This window comes from Mytilus edulis, chromosome 2 (assembly GCF_963676685.1).
Source record: "Mytilus edulis chromosome 2, xbMytEdul2.2, whole genome shotgun sequence".
NCBI lineage: Eukaryota > Metazoa > Mollusca > Bivalvia > Mytilida > Mytilidae > Mytilus > Mytilus edulis.
The window spans coordinates 9,259,210-9,276,326 of NC_092345.1; the positions used below are offsets into that span (position 1 = coordinate 9,259,210).

The following is a 17,117-nucleotide window of genomic DNA, read 5'->3' on the forward strand; positions in this document are numbered from 1 at the left end:
TATAAAAAAAAATAATGATGTGCTGTTCTGTACACCCAAAAAAAAAGAACATTTAGGCCACACAAATTTGATTCCTTGTTCGACGGACCCGCCTGCACCTATTTTTTTCAAAACAGAAAAATTTTTAGTTTTATATTCCCGCTTGCCGCATCCGGAAATGTAATCATGTCCATTTCCAGCACAGTTTTTGTTGTTGTAAATATTGTAAAAAGATATTAACACTTGTTTTTAAAATCACAGTCTAACCTGTATATAACGATATTAAACATATAAGCACCCCACCACACTGTGTAAATATCAGTGATAATATTTGTTTCTGCATGAAACTCATTTATCCCAGTGGGAGTGCTCCGATATAAAAATATAACAGAGAAAAATACCTGTACAGAACAAAACATTGCTTTCCTTCCCCCTTACTTATATTCCCTATCAAAAAATGTTTGTTGTTAGAATATACACAAGTAATAGCTTTTCAAACTAGAGGCTCTTAAGAGCCTGTGTCGCTCACCTTGGTCTATGTGCATATTAAACAAAAGACAGATGGATTAATGACAAAATTGTGTTTTGGTGATGATGATGTGTTTGTAGATCTTACTTCACTGAACATTCTTGCTTCTTACAATTATCTCTATCTATAAACTTGGCCCTATAGTTACAGAGGAAAATTTTCTGTTAAAATTTACAAAAATTTACAAAATTTATGAAAATTGTTAAAAATTGACTGTAAAGGACTTATTTGTAGATCTTACTTTGCTGAACATTATTGCTGTTTACAGTTTATCTCCATCTATAATTATATTCAAGATAATAACCAAAAACGGCAAAATTTCCTTAAAAATTACCAATTTTGGGGCAGCAACCCAACAACAGGTTGTCTAATTCAACTGAAAATTTCAGGGCAGACAGATCTTGACTTGATAAACAATTTAAACCCCATGTACGATTTGCTCTAAATGCTTTGATTTCAGAGTTATAAGCCAAAATCTACATTTTATCCCTATGTTCTATTTTTAGCCATGGCGGCCATCTTGGTTAGTTGGGCAGGTCACCACACACATTTTTCAAACTAGATACCTCAATGATGATTGTGGTCAAGTATTGTTAAACTTGGCCCAGTAGTTTCAGAGGAGAAGATTTTTAAGGCATGTCTGTTTACATTTACATACTCACTCATCAACCATTATTTTATAGTCCAATACTCCAGCCACAAGTTTGGCAGCATATCTAAAATAAAAGTCAGTTTAATATTACATCTTATAACAAAAATACTTCTTTATTCAGTTAATATGGAACCAGGTGCAACGCAGGGCGCAGCTTTATACGGCCGCAGAGGTCGAACCCTGAACAGTTGGGGCAAGTATGGACACAATATTCAAGCTTGATACAGCTCTGAATTGGGATTGTGATCACATTTTTGACATGATAATATGAGTTTCTAACACAAAACAATGTCAAGATCTTACAAATCTATTGCTCAATATTGTGCAATTAAAGATTTCTTCTTCAAACTTTTCAAAAATTTGGAATTTGAGAAATTTGGAGAAAAAAAATTTGAAAACTACTACCCCCCCCCCCCTTTTTTTTTGCAATTAGTCCAAAACCTAAAACCTGACGTTTTTTAATACATAATTTACAAGGGTAAGGGAGGTAAATTCAAACATACCCTATATTGTATGTTAAATGTTTTTGAATTACCTCCCTTACACTGCTTTTTGTCAAGATTGTCCATTGACCAGAAAAAACTACTTTTTCCCCTTTTTTGCCCATATTTCCAAAACATTTTGAGCCATGACCCCCAGAGGCAATACTTACTATCTCTTCATGGTATGGAAACTTGTGGTATAAGTTATTGTTTAAAAACTACAAAAACGCTTATTTTGTGTCCCCTTTTTGGCCCCTTATTCCTAAACTATTGGGACCATAACCCCAAAAATAAATCCCAGCTTTCCTTTAGTGGTAATGAACCATCTGGTAAAAATTTCTAGAGATCCATTCACTAAAACTAAAGTAATTGTCCAGAAACTAAATGCGTCTTCAGACGACACAGACGGAGACGACATCATGGACATGAAAGCATTTTAAGACGAAAAATATTTTTTACAGTCTTATAAAAATTGCTATCACATTATGTAGTAACATGAATTAATAAATAAATGATAATAAAATACTTTCCTTTTCTGCTCAAGTGTAGAAACTGTACCAGTGTGTGTTACAGATTTTGTAAATGTCAAAAACAAAGCTATTACACAAGATTTATAACCATCATAAAATTCTGGCAAGAATTTGTACACAAGAGCGCTAACAATGCAATTTTCTATAAAATCAATATTTCCAAGAGGACATTACTCTGATTTTCAAAATTTGTTTCAGATATTGATGATATAAACCTATAAAATAAATTTCATACAAATCTGCCAAAAATAAAACACATGAGAGTGCAAATAATGTAATTTTCAATATCTTAAATATTTGCAAAGGCATGATAGAAAGGGACAGACACAAAGATGGGCAGATGTCCTCTATTTCTATGTCCTAACATCATCACACATCTGTGAGTCTATAGAATCACTGTTTTACACCTAAGATGTCAAAAGGTTTCTGTGTGATAATGACCCCATTCCCTATTCTTATCCCTTTGTCCTGTGGTTTCATTCTACTATAAATCAGTTGTCATTCATGAGTATCAGGGTTTTTTTTACAGCACAATTTCAAGATAAACCTGAACCAACAACCTCTTATTATAGCCTTTGTCATGTAGAATCTATGTACAATATTAGAGCAATGAAAGAAAAATATGAACTTTTTTGTATGAGGCTGAGAAACTGGGGAAGAGCGAGTTTCTACCAAGCCCTTCCAAAGTTTTGCACTGAGTACAAAAAAGTTTATATTTTTATGACATTGACCTAAATAAAAAAAAATTATACTGCAACTAGTTATGTTTATTTCCTAAATATAGTAACATAGCTTTATTTTTTGCCATGTCAGTTTCATCATGGAGCACTTTTCTACAATCAGGGGTTCAATATAAGGGAAGATAATAAGTTTAAAATTGGTGTTACAGTTTAAATAGTTACCAATGCATTAATCTAAGTTGTAGTATAAAAACAATATCATAAAAATATAAACTTTTTTGTATCGGCAAAAAACTGGGGACGGGCTCATATACAACCTCACCCTTTCTCAGTTTCTCACCCTCGTACAAAAAAAAAAATATTTTTATGACATTGACCTAATAATATATAGTTATCTTATACCTAAGTTGTCCAGCTGTATCTGTATAATTCTGTTTTGGTAAAACAATTCCAGGACTGACGTGAATTACTACAGGATTTCTGAATTCTAAATAAGCTACACTGGCCCACCAGTCTGATAACTGAAACATAAAATAAATGATTTTAACACTGCCTTTCTGTAATGTTCAAATATGAAATACTTTCAAAAGGATTTTAATTTCACCAATCCAAAATACAATTGATTTAAGAATATTCCAGTTAGTAAGTCACAAGTCTAACAATTCTGGAATAACAAATAAAAATCTCAATCTCAATTTTGACTTTTTGACAGAATTTTGAACAGATATTCTTTTTTTTGTAGCTTTGAATATTTAAAGACAAAAACATCTTACTACAATGTAGATCAAAGACTAATCAAAGAGCTGAAAGCTCTGAAGAAAAATGACGCCACTGTCTCTAATATTGGGATAGTTTTTATGCAAGTCTTGATTTTCACATACCGTAATTAGTTTAACAATGCAACATGTCTCGTAAGCATATAATTGATATTCGTATATGTGTGTGTGTGAAGTGAAGGTGCCAACTGGCTGGGGTTTTTTTTTAAGACAAATGAATAGGTCAAGACTACCTGAATTGTACAAATAAATACCGTAGAAAGCTTAAGGCTTCTATATTTCTCACTGGTACATAGGCTGAATCCGGGTCCGTTCGCGCCCATTCACGTTTGCACCAACTCATGTTGGCCCCCTTTCACTTTCACACCCTACATGTTCGCAACTAATCTTAATTGGTTTTGTGTTTAATAACTCTGTAAGCAAGTGTTTTCTTATAAGTATAATTGTTGTCATTGTCTCAAAATAAAGTGAGACAGCATTTTTTTTTTGTGTTGAATAAATCTTAATCATGTTTTGGATAGCGTATTGTTAAAGATAATAATAATCGTTTCTAAATAAAGTGGTATTTTGTCAACGTTTTATTTAGCGTTGAATAACTCTTAATCATGTTTTGGTTAGTGTATTGCTATACTTTGTTTCATTGACCTCTTTCATAATGAAGTGAGATTCTGACTATTTTTTTTCTGTGTGTTGAATAAATTTTATCATGTTTTGGTTATAATAGTGGATTGCTATATTTTGGTTCCTATATTTTATTGTTTTGTTGTTTCAGATCAAAGGGCTTAAAAACAATTATCTTTTGTGTTTTTCCTTTAAAATCTTCAATGTTTTACTCATACCAAGCTAAAAATACATTCAGTATTTACACCAAAGCAATTTAAAACAACAATCATGATTTTCCAATTATTCAACTTGAATTTGAATTAAAATTGGGCGCGAATGAGTAGAGTGCGAACGGACCTTGGGTGTGAACGTGCGAGGTGCGAAAGTGTATTGGGCGCAAACAGACCTGATACCACATAGTCTGAACCCCCTTCTCCCACAAAATATGATGTAAATTAAAAACAAATTGTTCAGAGAACAATTGAAGTCTTTCCACTAGAAAAGATCTATTTTTATATTGAAATATGAAAAATCAGTTTAAAATGTTAGTTCCTATGGCTTTATGACGTCCTATTAACCTATGACCTTGACCTCAATTTCAAGGTCACAAACCATGGACCTTGAATCAAAATATCCTAGGTCTTTAATATGTTTGGTTAATGAGTACTACCACTTGACGCGTAATTTTAAATGTAAGATGGACAAAAACTCCCTTTTATTGTATGCGCAGCCTTTCAACCAAAATATACAAGTAAGGACATGTCGCAACTAATAATTTATGAAAAATTATTTGTCAAAATGTCATACAGTATTTGAAAAGAAGTGAAAATAAGCCAAAATCAAAATTTATAATATGACCTTGACCTTTGACATTGACCTCATTTTCATTTTTAGTACCAATGACCTCATGAAGACCCTAGGTCTCTATCAGTTATGGTTTACCAGTTGAAAATGCATATCGCTTGAATCAAATGAAAAAGGGGGAATAACTCTCATATGGAGTCCCCATAGAGCTATGGTTCAAACGAATATTCTTATCCTAAATATGTAACGAGCAATTTGGTAAAATAAAATCTTTTACGGTTACGAAGGAGAGGTGGCCACAAGAAAAACAGTGTTTGGGGAGATAACTCTTACAACGTAATGTATTTTGTTATAATTACATTTGATATATGTTTCATTATAATACTTTATTCTGATTGGCTAACTGCACATCACATGTTATTCCTCAAGCAATTGCATCACTCAATAAAACTTTTCATTCATGATAACACGTGGTCCCACAATAAAGTGCACAGATGAATTGAATAAAAAAGTTATAAAATTCGTGTTTTCATGATCCTAGCTAAAAAAAGTAATTATAAGTATTGAATGTTTCTTTTTGTAACCTCATAGGGTTGCAAAAGCGTTGACCGTGTGCACATTTTTAGAATGAAGCGCTTACGCGCTTCATACAAAAAGTACTTCGGTCAACGCTTTTACACCTCAATGAATTTACAAAAGAAAGCATTCAATACTTAAATGCAGTTGTAAATTTTTAAAGCAAAAAGAGTTAATACTAACTTTCACTTTTTTGGATGTTCATGTACATTTTGAATGTATTTATTTTTCTCAACTACATGAATTTTTTGGTGTATTTTTAATGATATATATGAGTAGTCCAAATAATTATTACGTCTGGCAAGGCTTTTTAAATTTTATTCTGGGACACCTTCCTATGACCACAAGGCTTATGTTAATTTTTTTCTGGGACGCTTTCTTAGGAAGCCTTCCTACGAACGAATGTAGGACAGAAAGTCACAGGACAAAAAGTCACAGACAAAAAGTCACGGACAAAAAGTCACAGGACAAAAAGTCACAATTATTTTTTTTTTGATTATTTTCTTTGAATAAAAAACGCTTATTTCTACAAAAATATTTTTGTATTTTTCTTAAACTATTGTATATAAACCAACTTTTTAAACAAAATATATAAAAAAAATATCAAAGATTATCAAATAATTGTTAAAAAAACAAACTGTCAAAGTGACCTGGCACTTAAATGGCTTCATGGTGCCAAGAAAAACATCTTTAGCATTATTAAAATTAAATAAATCTTCATTTTTCAAGTATAATGACACATTTCCTAAACTTTAATATGAATATATGTATTTAAAAGTAAATATTTCAAGATATATTCTTATATATTAAAACAATTGTCAATAAATTATTTGTGACTTTTTGACCTGTGACTTTTTGTCCTACCAAATTTGTGACTTTATGTCCTGTGACTTTTTGTCCTGTGACTTTCTGTCCGTTTACCCCTACGAACGTCTTAGGAAGGCGTCCCAGAAAAAAATAAAATAGTCTTATTGGATATTTTTATGCATTATTTAACCAGTTAAGTCTTTTACAGGATTGTTTGTTTAATGCTGTTTAAACATTACTGAAAAAAAACCCACCTTAAATTTGCTAATTATTTGGCATGAAAGTTTGATTTATTGAAAGGGACTCATAGTTTTTCATTTAATTTTAATAATTGTCTAATGGTTAAAACAATAGCTTCGTTGTTTACTTTTATACACAACAACATATTCACTTTGGTCTCGTTGTTTACCTAATATTCACTATGTACTTGGTAACAGTTATTAATTAATTGAATAGAAAATATTATAATAAATATTATTGGAAGCCGAATTGACGTCAAATAGGTGCCGATTTGACTAGATGCCAATTTAACCAGGTGCCGACTTGACTTGTACGTTTCAATTCCTCTGCGATCGTTTGCGGTATTTTCTTGAGAAAGCCTATTTTCCATCATCAAAGAGAAGAAGAAACTGCTTGAAATGATTCCCGAACGCTTCGCGATTGTTAAAATAAGTTTAATTCACTCAAAAAACAATTTTAAAACTTGCGATGTTTAAACAGGAAGTTTCAAAAGCACGTGTAAAAGAAGAAATTAACCGGTGAGAGTGGAAATCCGTACATAACATATATCACTATAGTACGACTTTTAAAGCAAAACAGTTTCATCCTTTTGTAAAACAGTCTTTAATATACCTATCACATTAATGTTTGAAGGGTCTTAAGCTTCTTCAAACCATATAAGTCGGTATGAAACACCAAAACGGAATGATAATAACCGATTACGTTTTGTAGTTTACAAAATTCTGGACTGGTTCCTGTCAAACTACAACACTTTCTTCGACTGTAGTGGAATACAAACAGAAACCAGTTAGTTTGTAAACTGGTTCCTGGCTGATTACTACACAATGCTCATGCATAATGATAACACAAGCACATTCCTCCAGTTTGTATTGAAATTAGTAAATACGAAACCAAGCGCGGTAGGCAGAGAAATCAGGTCGGCATTTTCCAAAAACTCTCAAACTTTCTAAGTGTGGGGACATATCAATAGTGTAGACACCTGTCTATTGTTATAGACTGTATTTTGACATAGAGATGTTATTTGATTGGTTGTGTTAGATTGCTGTCTCATTTCAATCACATCTGTTTTTATTTTAATTCATATTTAATGAAGATGTACACATTTTATTTAAATCTCAGATTTTTCATTAAATGACAAAATCTTACCCAGTTTACTTCCTTTGTAGCTCTTTCTTCTAAGAACTTCTGTAATTTTGGTCCAGAATCCTTTCTGAACTCCTCAACATACTGTAAATATAAGTATATTGGTCAACAAGATATCTTTCCAATATCAGACCTGAACATGGTAGACATTGGAGCTATTGAACAGTACTGTATGGGTTAATCTCCTTGTATAAAACCAAACACTTGTCTATAATCATGATAATGATTATCATGATTATAATAATTGTCATGATTATAGACAACTGTACAGTTTTATACAATGAGATTAACCCATACAGTATGGTCCAATTAATTGCTTACATCCACTTTATTTGAAATTTGGTGGATAGTTGTCTCATTGGCTATCATACCATATCTCCTTATTTTTTTAATAAAAAAGATGCCACCAACAGTCTTCTTCACACCTACATAATCATGATAATGGTCTCTTTAAAAAAAACATTACAAAATAAGTCTAACTATAATAGTATATTTTCATTATACAATTCTCCAAAGTGCTGTGTTTTTTTAAACTGTCATATGTATTATGTTTTATATTGAGTTATTAATTCTGAACCAGATTGCAGTCATTAATCACAACTTCACTGATACATGTATTTTAAATAGCATTTAAAAAATGTAATAATTAGGATTTTTTTTCAAAATCTAACATCTTGAAAAATTGACCTTTGGTTTAGTTGGAGTTGTTTAGAAATGTTTAGCATCATAGTCATTCGTGACATTTCAGGAGTATGAATAAATAAAACAAGAGGCTGTAGAGTGACAGCAAACCGGATTTTCCTGCAGAGGTAAAACCCTGAACAGTTATATGCACACAGACTTTTAGCTTAATTAAAACAGCTCTGAATTTGGATTGTGATTGAATATTTAAAATAGATTATTATCTAATTATTAAAGTCATCATAAGAAACCTCAAGTTAAAAAAAAATTATACATATGTTTTTTATAACTAAATGGATAGTTTTCATTTTACAACTTATGTACATATACTTTTTTCTGAGGAGAGTTCTTTAATTTGTCCACATTTATAAGAAGTTTACTTATTTTTAATTGCTTGCTTCCAGGAAGCAATTCGCCAAAAATTTTCTGTATGCATAGTGACCTTAGTCTAACCCTCCTCGTAAAAATCCGGTGATCACAATACGCACGAATGTCATTAAAATAAACAATAATCTGATTGTACATGTTAAACACGTGCTCAATACCCATGCTTTTTGTTATTTGTTTACTATATATATATATAAGATGACAATAGGTAAACTTATTTTTCACCACTCACTGGTTTCATATGACTTTAATGAAAATGATATTTGCAAATCTGAACCCCAAACAGGACCATTTAAAAATTAAACATTAACACACATACCACATAACAACCAAGGCCGTAGCGCAAGGCCGAACGAAGTGAGGCAAATCGCCGAGCGGAGCGAGCCGAAAAATTTTTGAGCCGAGCGAAGCGAGGCTAAAAATTTTTTTTGGGGGGTTCGGGTGTCTGAAACGGGAAAAGCTTATTTCAGCATAACTATGGGAGAAGTCAATGTATTTATAATAAGAAACAAAAGAAACAAATTAACAGAAATGCGGTTTTTTTTAATAGCTAGCCTAGTAAGTAACAAAACAAGTTTCACTGTATATCATAGTTAATCTCTGTTGGTCAACCAAAACTTCCCGATTCTTCTATGTCCTGTGCTATCGAATAGCTTCAATACACGTTCTTTGTCCACTGCATCATTCCTATGCACATGGAGCATGGCAAGCCCACAAAGCCTGTCACCACCCATTGTAGCCCGTTCCCATGTTTTCAAACGCCTTAAACTGGAAAACGATCTCTCACAACAGACTGATGTGACAGGCATAGTTAAAAGTACTTGCAATATTGTGAAAACATTTGGGTACAAGTCTTTGTTAGCCAGCTTAATTGCTGTCGTGAGGCTTCCTTCATCTAGCATACCTACTGTCTTTCTTACCCACCTTTCAAGTTCACATGTTAACTCTTCCATGTTTGTTACGTCCGGAAATGCTTGGAAAAGGTGTTCAATTAATTCCGGTGTTAACTTGCCTACATTTTTTGGAATAAGGTAATATCCTAACATTTGATTTTTTACCTCATCAGGAAACCGGCGTTGCATTTCACTAATAACGTGATCCAAAAATGGGAAAAATAAATTAATTCGCCAATGCTGCTCTGCAGTAGAGGCAGTTGCTGCGTTCTCCCTATGAACTTGACGACCAACTCGCCTACGTGGCATTAAGTCTATTTCAATAGCATCTGCTATGACAGTACCTCGCCTGAAAAGTTCTGAAAAAATTTCCTCTGTTCTCTTTTCCTGCAATAATTTCAGAAGAATTTTTGATTCCTCAAAGCATCCACCATGTTGCAGTCAGTCTTTTGAAGGAACAATGTTAGTGGCTTAAGAATGCTCAAAACAAATTGGGCAACTAACACGGCAACAATGCATTCGGGGTCTTCCAGGTAGCGCCGATAACCACTTGCATTTGTCCTAGCATCACTTGTGCTTACATTTTCAATTTTAGTCAGAGCAGCATGAACAGATTTGTAGTTTGCAAGAAGTGACGAAACCGTGTCTACTCTTGCTGTCCACCTTGTTTCGCATAAACGCTTCACTGAAACATCTGTTCCCTTTTTCAAAAGTTTTATGTCGACATCTTCTTCTTCATTTTGTAAACCTTCAAGCATATCATCTACTAATTTTGTATTACCTGTAAATGAGTTTAGGATGGTTTTACGCTTGTGGGATGCACACAAGAACCATGTCATTTGGCCGACTGATGACATCAAATTTCGTATCTGGCGCACATCCTTGCAACTCTGCGTCACCACAAGGTTAAGGTTGTGCGACTTGCAGTGCACGAAGGGTGCATCTGGACATTGTTCACGTATGCGCTGTTGTACACCTGATACATGTCCACTCATGACAGAGGCTCCATCGTACCCTTGTCCACGCAGTTTCTGCAATGGTAGTCCCCATTTGTCTAGGTTACTAACAATTGCATTAGCAATATGTTCAGCGTCAACTTCCTTAGGTTCAACAAATCCTAAAAAATCCTCTCTAACCTCATATGTGTCATTATCAACATATCTGATACACAGCGATAGTTGCTCTGTCACGGAAACATCCGTAGTTTCATCGGCCATTATGGAATAAAAGCCAGATGCTTTACATTTTCGCACAATTCGTTCTCTTATTTCAAGTTCACAGCATTGTATCAATTCGTTCTGAATCTGTGGTGATAGGCATGTCATAGATTTGTGTGCTGTTTCGAGATGATCTTTTAATACCGTATCAAAGTTAGATTTCCAATTGATGAAAAATTGAAAGTTTCCGTCTTCCTGGTGAGATATTTTATCCCAATTTCCCCTTAATGCAATGTTCCTCTGCCCTAACACGATTATCACATCAATTATGGAAAGAAGTATATCATGATTTTTCTTGACCTTGTCTTCATATGCTTTGCTTAATGATGAACATATACTAGGTTTCTTGCCTTCGCATACAGAGATAAAATTTTCAGCCTTCTCAACTGCATTTCTATGGTCAACGGAGTCGTCATGTGATTTTAAAGTTGATCTTTTATTACCCACTGCATTTTTCCAGTCCGTGAAACCTTTACTGCTAAAAAGTCCACCTTCATCCCGAAAAACAACACAATACTTGCAATATGCAGCATCTTCCGTACAGGAATATCTTAACCATGGAAACTGGGATTCCCAAGATGGCAAATATCGTCTCCCCCCTTTTTTAGGATAAACATTAGATATTTCGTCAGCATCTTTTAGCATCGCCAATTTCTGTTCATCTGTACTATGTTGGTTTTCAATAAGAAATATAGCTGGATCAAGCCCCTTTTGACTACTAACTGACATTAGAGTGGACTTTTTACTAGTACTCGGCTCTGGTGTTTCCCTTATTTCTGGATCTGGTTCATTTTGAATGGGAGAGGATATATCTGGAGTTAATTTTTCTGTATCAGAATGGTCATCTACAAAGAAATTGAACAAATAAACCTGATGCTAGCATGATGATAATGATGATGAATGCCTTTTTCATCTCCTGTTCAGCAGCAAGTTATAAGCTTATAAAAGACGAGAACATATTATAAGCATCAATTAGGATATATCTATTTTTAATACATAATCATAATCCGCTGGAAGACATGTCAACCTAACTGGACACATTTATTCTACCAACTTTCATATCATTGGTTTTAACTATGAACAACCTGGATTCGAACCCACGACCTTACCGCTCAAGAAGCAATGGAACAGTTACACATTAGCATACAACCAGACAATGCTGATCATAATCAGAAAAAGAAACACGAAAAAAATATTTTCAAACAATACTAAAAATATATTTCACACTTTTATTACTGATAAATAAATATAATGAATTGCCTTAAATTAATACATTAAAGATTTGAGTCTCCCATAAAAAGGCGCTTCATGATTTTGTTTAAAACTAATTATAAATAATTATTATATTTTTGGTCAATGAATTATTTTATCGATTAGCATTTGTTGTTCAGTGAATTGATAGTGTATACATTGGTAACTATAGCATTATCCATCCAAAAAATAAAACAAGCAGAAAGCCTGCATACTTATAGGGGGTGTTTATACTCATGAGTTACCTTTCTCATCTTTTTTTCTCTTTAAAGAACCCGTCTTCAACCAGTTTTGTAAAGACATCACGAGTTTGTTTCAATTTTCTATTTTGATTTGTATTCGGAACACTTATTGTTTTACCGTCAGCGCTATGGTAAAAGCTGCACGCTGCAACATAGTGGACACACTGTATGTAGTGTGCCCGTAGATAATTTGAAACTCGAAACTCGCATAATGATATTAGTATGATAATGTAAAATACATAATTGAATCAAAGCCTTAAAGGCTGTAAAAGCAATTGCTGCCATGTTAATGTTTGGGGACTTTTATTTTTCATCCACATATATACAAGAATTAAACCTGACATGAGTGTTGTCTAGTTAAAAGTAAGAAGGTTTTAACTTTATATAAATAAAAGACTTTAGCAGAAAGTCATTTTTAATATGTTTTATATTTCACAAGGAGACAACACGTTTACCAGGCTAAAGTTGGGGTCAAATATACATGTGCTGAAACATATAACTCAAAAATAAATCATCATGGATTATCCCCTGGTAGTGTTTGTAACTTCCTTGGCAGTAATTTCCTTTATTGATTTAATTTTAACAATTTTCTTTATTAATTTATATTTAACCATTAACACAAATTAAATGATTAAGTTAAAACATTTCAACTTTCCAGACGCAAATGTTAAAAAACGGGAAAGAAATAAAATATCTTACAAGACATAAACATGTAAAGAATAAATGTATATTTCAGCTTAATAAAAATATTTTCATAATGTTACTTTGTCATCATTTTTAAAACTAAGTTCCAAACATTATTGCTCAGTTGATATGTGTCCTTCTGATGCGGTACGAGCACAGGCACTTGTTTCTATCCATAGGAAGGTCGATTATCCATATAAATAGTTTTATATGGATAGTCGACCTTCCTATGGATAGAAACAAGTGCATGTGGGTACGAGATAACTACAATTCTCATGCAATCCCGAAAAGGGGGGTCATCACAGACAAACATGACATTAAATCGTTATCACTGAACTAGTATATATATTGTATAGGGGCCAGCTGAAGGACGCCTCCGGGTGCGGGAATTTTTCGCTGCATTGAAGACCTGTTGGTGACCTTAATTCTGATGTTGTATGTTTTTCTATGGTCGGGTTGTTGTCTCTTTGACAAATTCACCATTTGCATTCTCAATTTTATTATACGAACAAGAACAAACAGCTCTACGTTGCTTTGATATTTATCAATTTTTAGGAAACATTGCGAAAAATGATCTTCAATATTTCGAAAACATGTGAAATAAAATTGCTAACACGGTGGACCGTCGAGTGTCAACAAACGTGGTAGACTTGTTCACTGAAAAGACGAGGATAATGGTTTCATCTGACAAGTCACATTTGTTATGCAAACCCAGTTTTGATCATGATATTTAAAAAGACGTACTTTTTTCAATCTATGTATTAATAAACTAGAAAATTCCAAATTGTAAATATCTCTTCATCTGGACCGACTTGGCATCTACTACGTTTGGACGGGTCCATTTCATTAGTAAGGTGATCGATAAATATTACGGAGTTTTGACAGAAAAGGAAAACGAACTTATTGTTATGTGTTTTCAACAAGGGTTTCGTTCCGCTAAATTATTTGCGCAAATAAAGTTTGTCTATTTTTAGATTACAGGTAATAATTTGACACTACGCATTAACCTGTGTAGTGATTTTGATTTTACGATAAATGTATGAATGAACGATAATTTTATGAATGAACAAGAGCACCTGACCTCTTAAAGAAACACAAATTAAACATAAAAAAACGTATTTATTAGGAGATAATTCAGTTAAATTTTCAATACTAAATCAACAACTGAAATGAATCCATATTTTGTTGAAACATCGTACGAACGGCGGAAAACGGAATCGCATTTATAAAAATGTACTTTTTTTCACTCGGACTTCTATGTTATTTGATAGTCAAACGGTTGACCCTTTAAATACAAAAATACATCTACAAGAACATATTCTGAAACTTCTTAAATCCACTAACGTTTTTTTTAAGTTTCAAGCTATGTATTGCATTAGAAAACATACATAGGTGTTAAAGAATGACTGACCAGGAGCCTGTTTAACAAAATACTATGGCTTGATCTGGGCGGAGTCTCTGATCTGGGTCACAAAGATGGCCATACGCGACGGCATAAAAGCAATTGCTTTAAAAAAATGACACTTTTAAAGTTTGGTCGTCGTTTCAAAAGTGAGGCATTTGCCTCATTTGCCTCCATTACGCTACGGCCCTGACAACTGTGATAGCTCCCTTCATAACACACATGACATTGCATGACTTAAAAAAAGTATTAGACAACAAATGACTAAAATTGATTGATGATGTAAGGCAGCAACCATTTGATTTTCTGGGGGGGGGGCTATGGTTTTTTTTGGAAAAAAAAGTTTGTTTCCAGTTTTTGGAGAAAAAAATAATTTGTTTTTGATTCTGAGAAAAAAAAATTGTTTGTTTCACCCTCAGCTGCCACTATATGTAATGCGAAAATTGAAAGAAAAAAATTGTTTTCGACTTGTAGCGAAAAAAATAGATTGCCCCCCCCCCCCGAAAATCAAATGGTTGCTGCCTAACACAATGCATATATATTTCCAAATTATAATCAAATATTATTAATATTTCCAAATATTTTTATTTCTTTAGAAACAAACTAATATAAATCTGCAATTTATCTATTAATTTCAACAATGTAATGTAATAAAATATATCCTTCAATAAAAATAAATTATTTACAAATTAAAGGAGTTCACATCCTCCCAAAAAAATATATATGACATTCAGAAAATTTCTTCAAACAATTTACCAAAGAAAAAAATCCAATATAATAAATAATAATAAAACTTGACATGGTACATATGTAATATAAATGTTTGGTTTTTTAATTTCCTGTATATATAAAAAAGAAGATGTGGTATGATTGCCAATGAGACAACTGTCCTCAAAAGACCAAAATGACACAGACATTAACAACTATAGGTCACTGTACGGCCTTCAACAATGAGCAAAGCCCATACTGCATAGTCAGCTATAAAAGGCCCTAATAAGATAATGTAAACAATTCAAACGAGAAAACTAACGGCCTTATTTATATAAAATATTGCATGAAAAACAAATATGTAACACATAAACAAACGACAACCATTGAAATACAGGCTCCTGACTTGGGACAGGCACATACATAAATAACGTTGCGGGGTTAAACATGTTAGCTGGATCCCAACCCTCCCCTAACCTGGGACAGTGGTATAACAGTACAACATACATGACATAAGAACCAACTATAAAAATAAATTGAAAAAGGCTTAACTCATCAGATGGACAAAAATACAAGTGGACGTGGCCGGGCACTTATACATCCCGACACAAAAAGGCACAATGAACAGATCTAAGAGTAGTGATATTGTTTGCCTTAAATTACCGGAGAATAAAGGCTTTTTCCCCTGGTAAAAAATCCCAATTTGAAAAAAAAATGGCTTAAAATTATTCCCCAAAAGACAACATTTTTCCCAAACAGTGCAGTCTCAGTAGCAATTGTGCATGAATTCAAACTGAAAAACACTCATTTAAACATTTTTCTTGCCTAAAATAACTATATGTACAGATTTGAGTGTCTATTCATGTCTCATCACTGACCATAAGGGTTTTTTTATTTCAAATGAGGGTTTACCTCCTGAAAGAGGGTCCAGTCAAATTCATGGTTTATTATAAATTTCCCAATTTGATAAAACTGACGCATATTTTCCCAATAAAAAAGGGTAGAGGTAGTTTTGAAAAAAGTCAACAATATCACTGAAGAGTACTCACAGTTATCTGACAGCTAGTTCAAAGCCACTAACAACTAATAAAAAAATCATGCATCTAAGACTAAACTATCAATCCGTACACATCCAACATCCAATGAATTTAGTGTAAAGACGTCATAAATAGCCAGAGAAAAACATGACCTTGTGCAATGCCAAGTTACAGGTATCAACAGATTGTAGACCCATGAATTTATTTATGTATATAACATACTAGTAATATTTAGTTAGCTTTTAATTTACTGATAACAAAATCAATATTTATACCAATAAAAACAATATTCAATGATCTTATTACAGTATTAAATAGGTAACCTTTTAGAATAAGTTTATTTAAAGGAGCAACAAGTATACACGGATCATTTCTAAATTTCCGGGCACGGTTAACAACATTTCCGTAAAAATGAGGATGTGCTATCCCATTTGAAATACATTTTCTACAGTTACAACCAAACTTCAAAACCAAATCTTTATATCTATGGAAAAATTTAGTACAGGTTTTAAGTAATTTATAGTAACGATATCCCTGGTTTAATAATGTACAGTAACCAATAATACATAGATTGTGTTCGTTAAAATCAAAAACGTCACAACAGACAAGGGCATAGCGAATGAGCTGTGAAATATAAACACCGTAAGATGGTGCCAAAGGAACATCACCATCTAAAAATTGAAAATTAACAATAGAGAACAAAAAATCGTCTCTTTTGTCGCAAATTTTAATGCGGAGTTTCCCATTTAAAACTGAAATATCTAAATCCAGGAACGGACAGTTATTACCGAATAAATTTCATTTATCTAAAGTA

General features: G+C 32.9%; 1 protein-coding gene across 1 annotated transcript in view; it reads right to left on the bottom strand.

The window, feature by feature from the left end:
* The window catches only part of LOC139511400 (carnitine O-acetyltransferase-like), a 41,490-nt gene that overhangs the window by 12,807 nt on the left and 11,566 nt on the right, over positions 1-17,117 (bottom strand). Inside the window, exons 3-5 of the mRNA XM_071298100.1 lie at positions 7,805-7,885; positions 3,255-3,373; positions 1,171-1,224 (exon numbers count right to left, since the gene is read on the bottom strand). Of these exons, the coding sequence (XP_071154201.1) occupies positions 1,171-1,224; positions 3,255-3,373; positions 7,805-7,885 (254 nt within the window). The remainder of the gene's footprint in view (positions 1-1,170; positions 1,225-3,254; positions 3,374-7,804; positions 7,886-17,117) is intronic.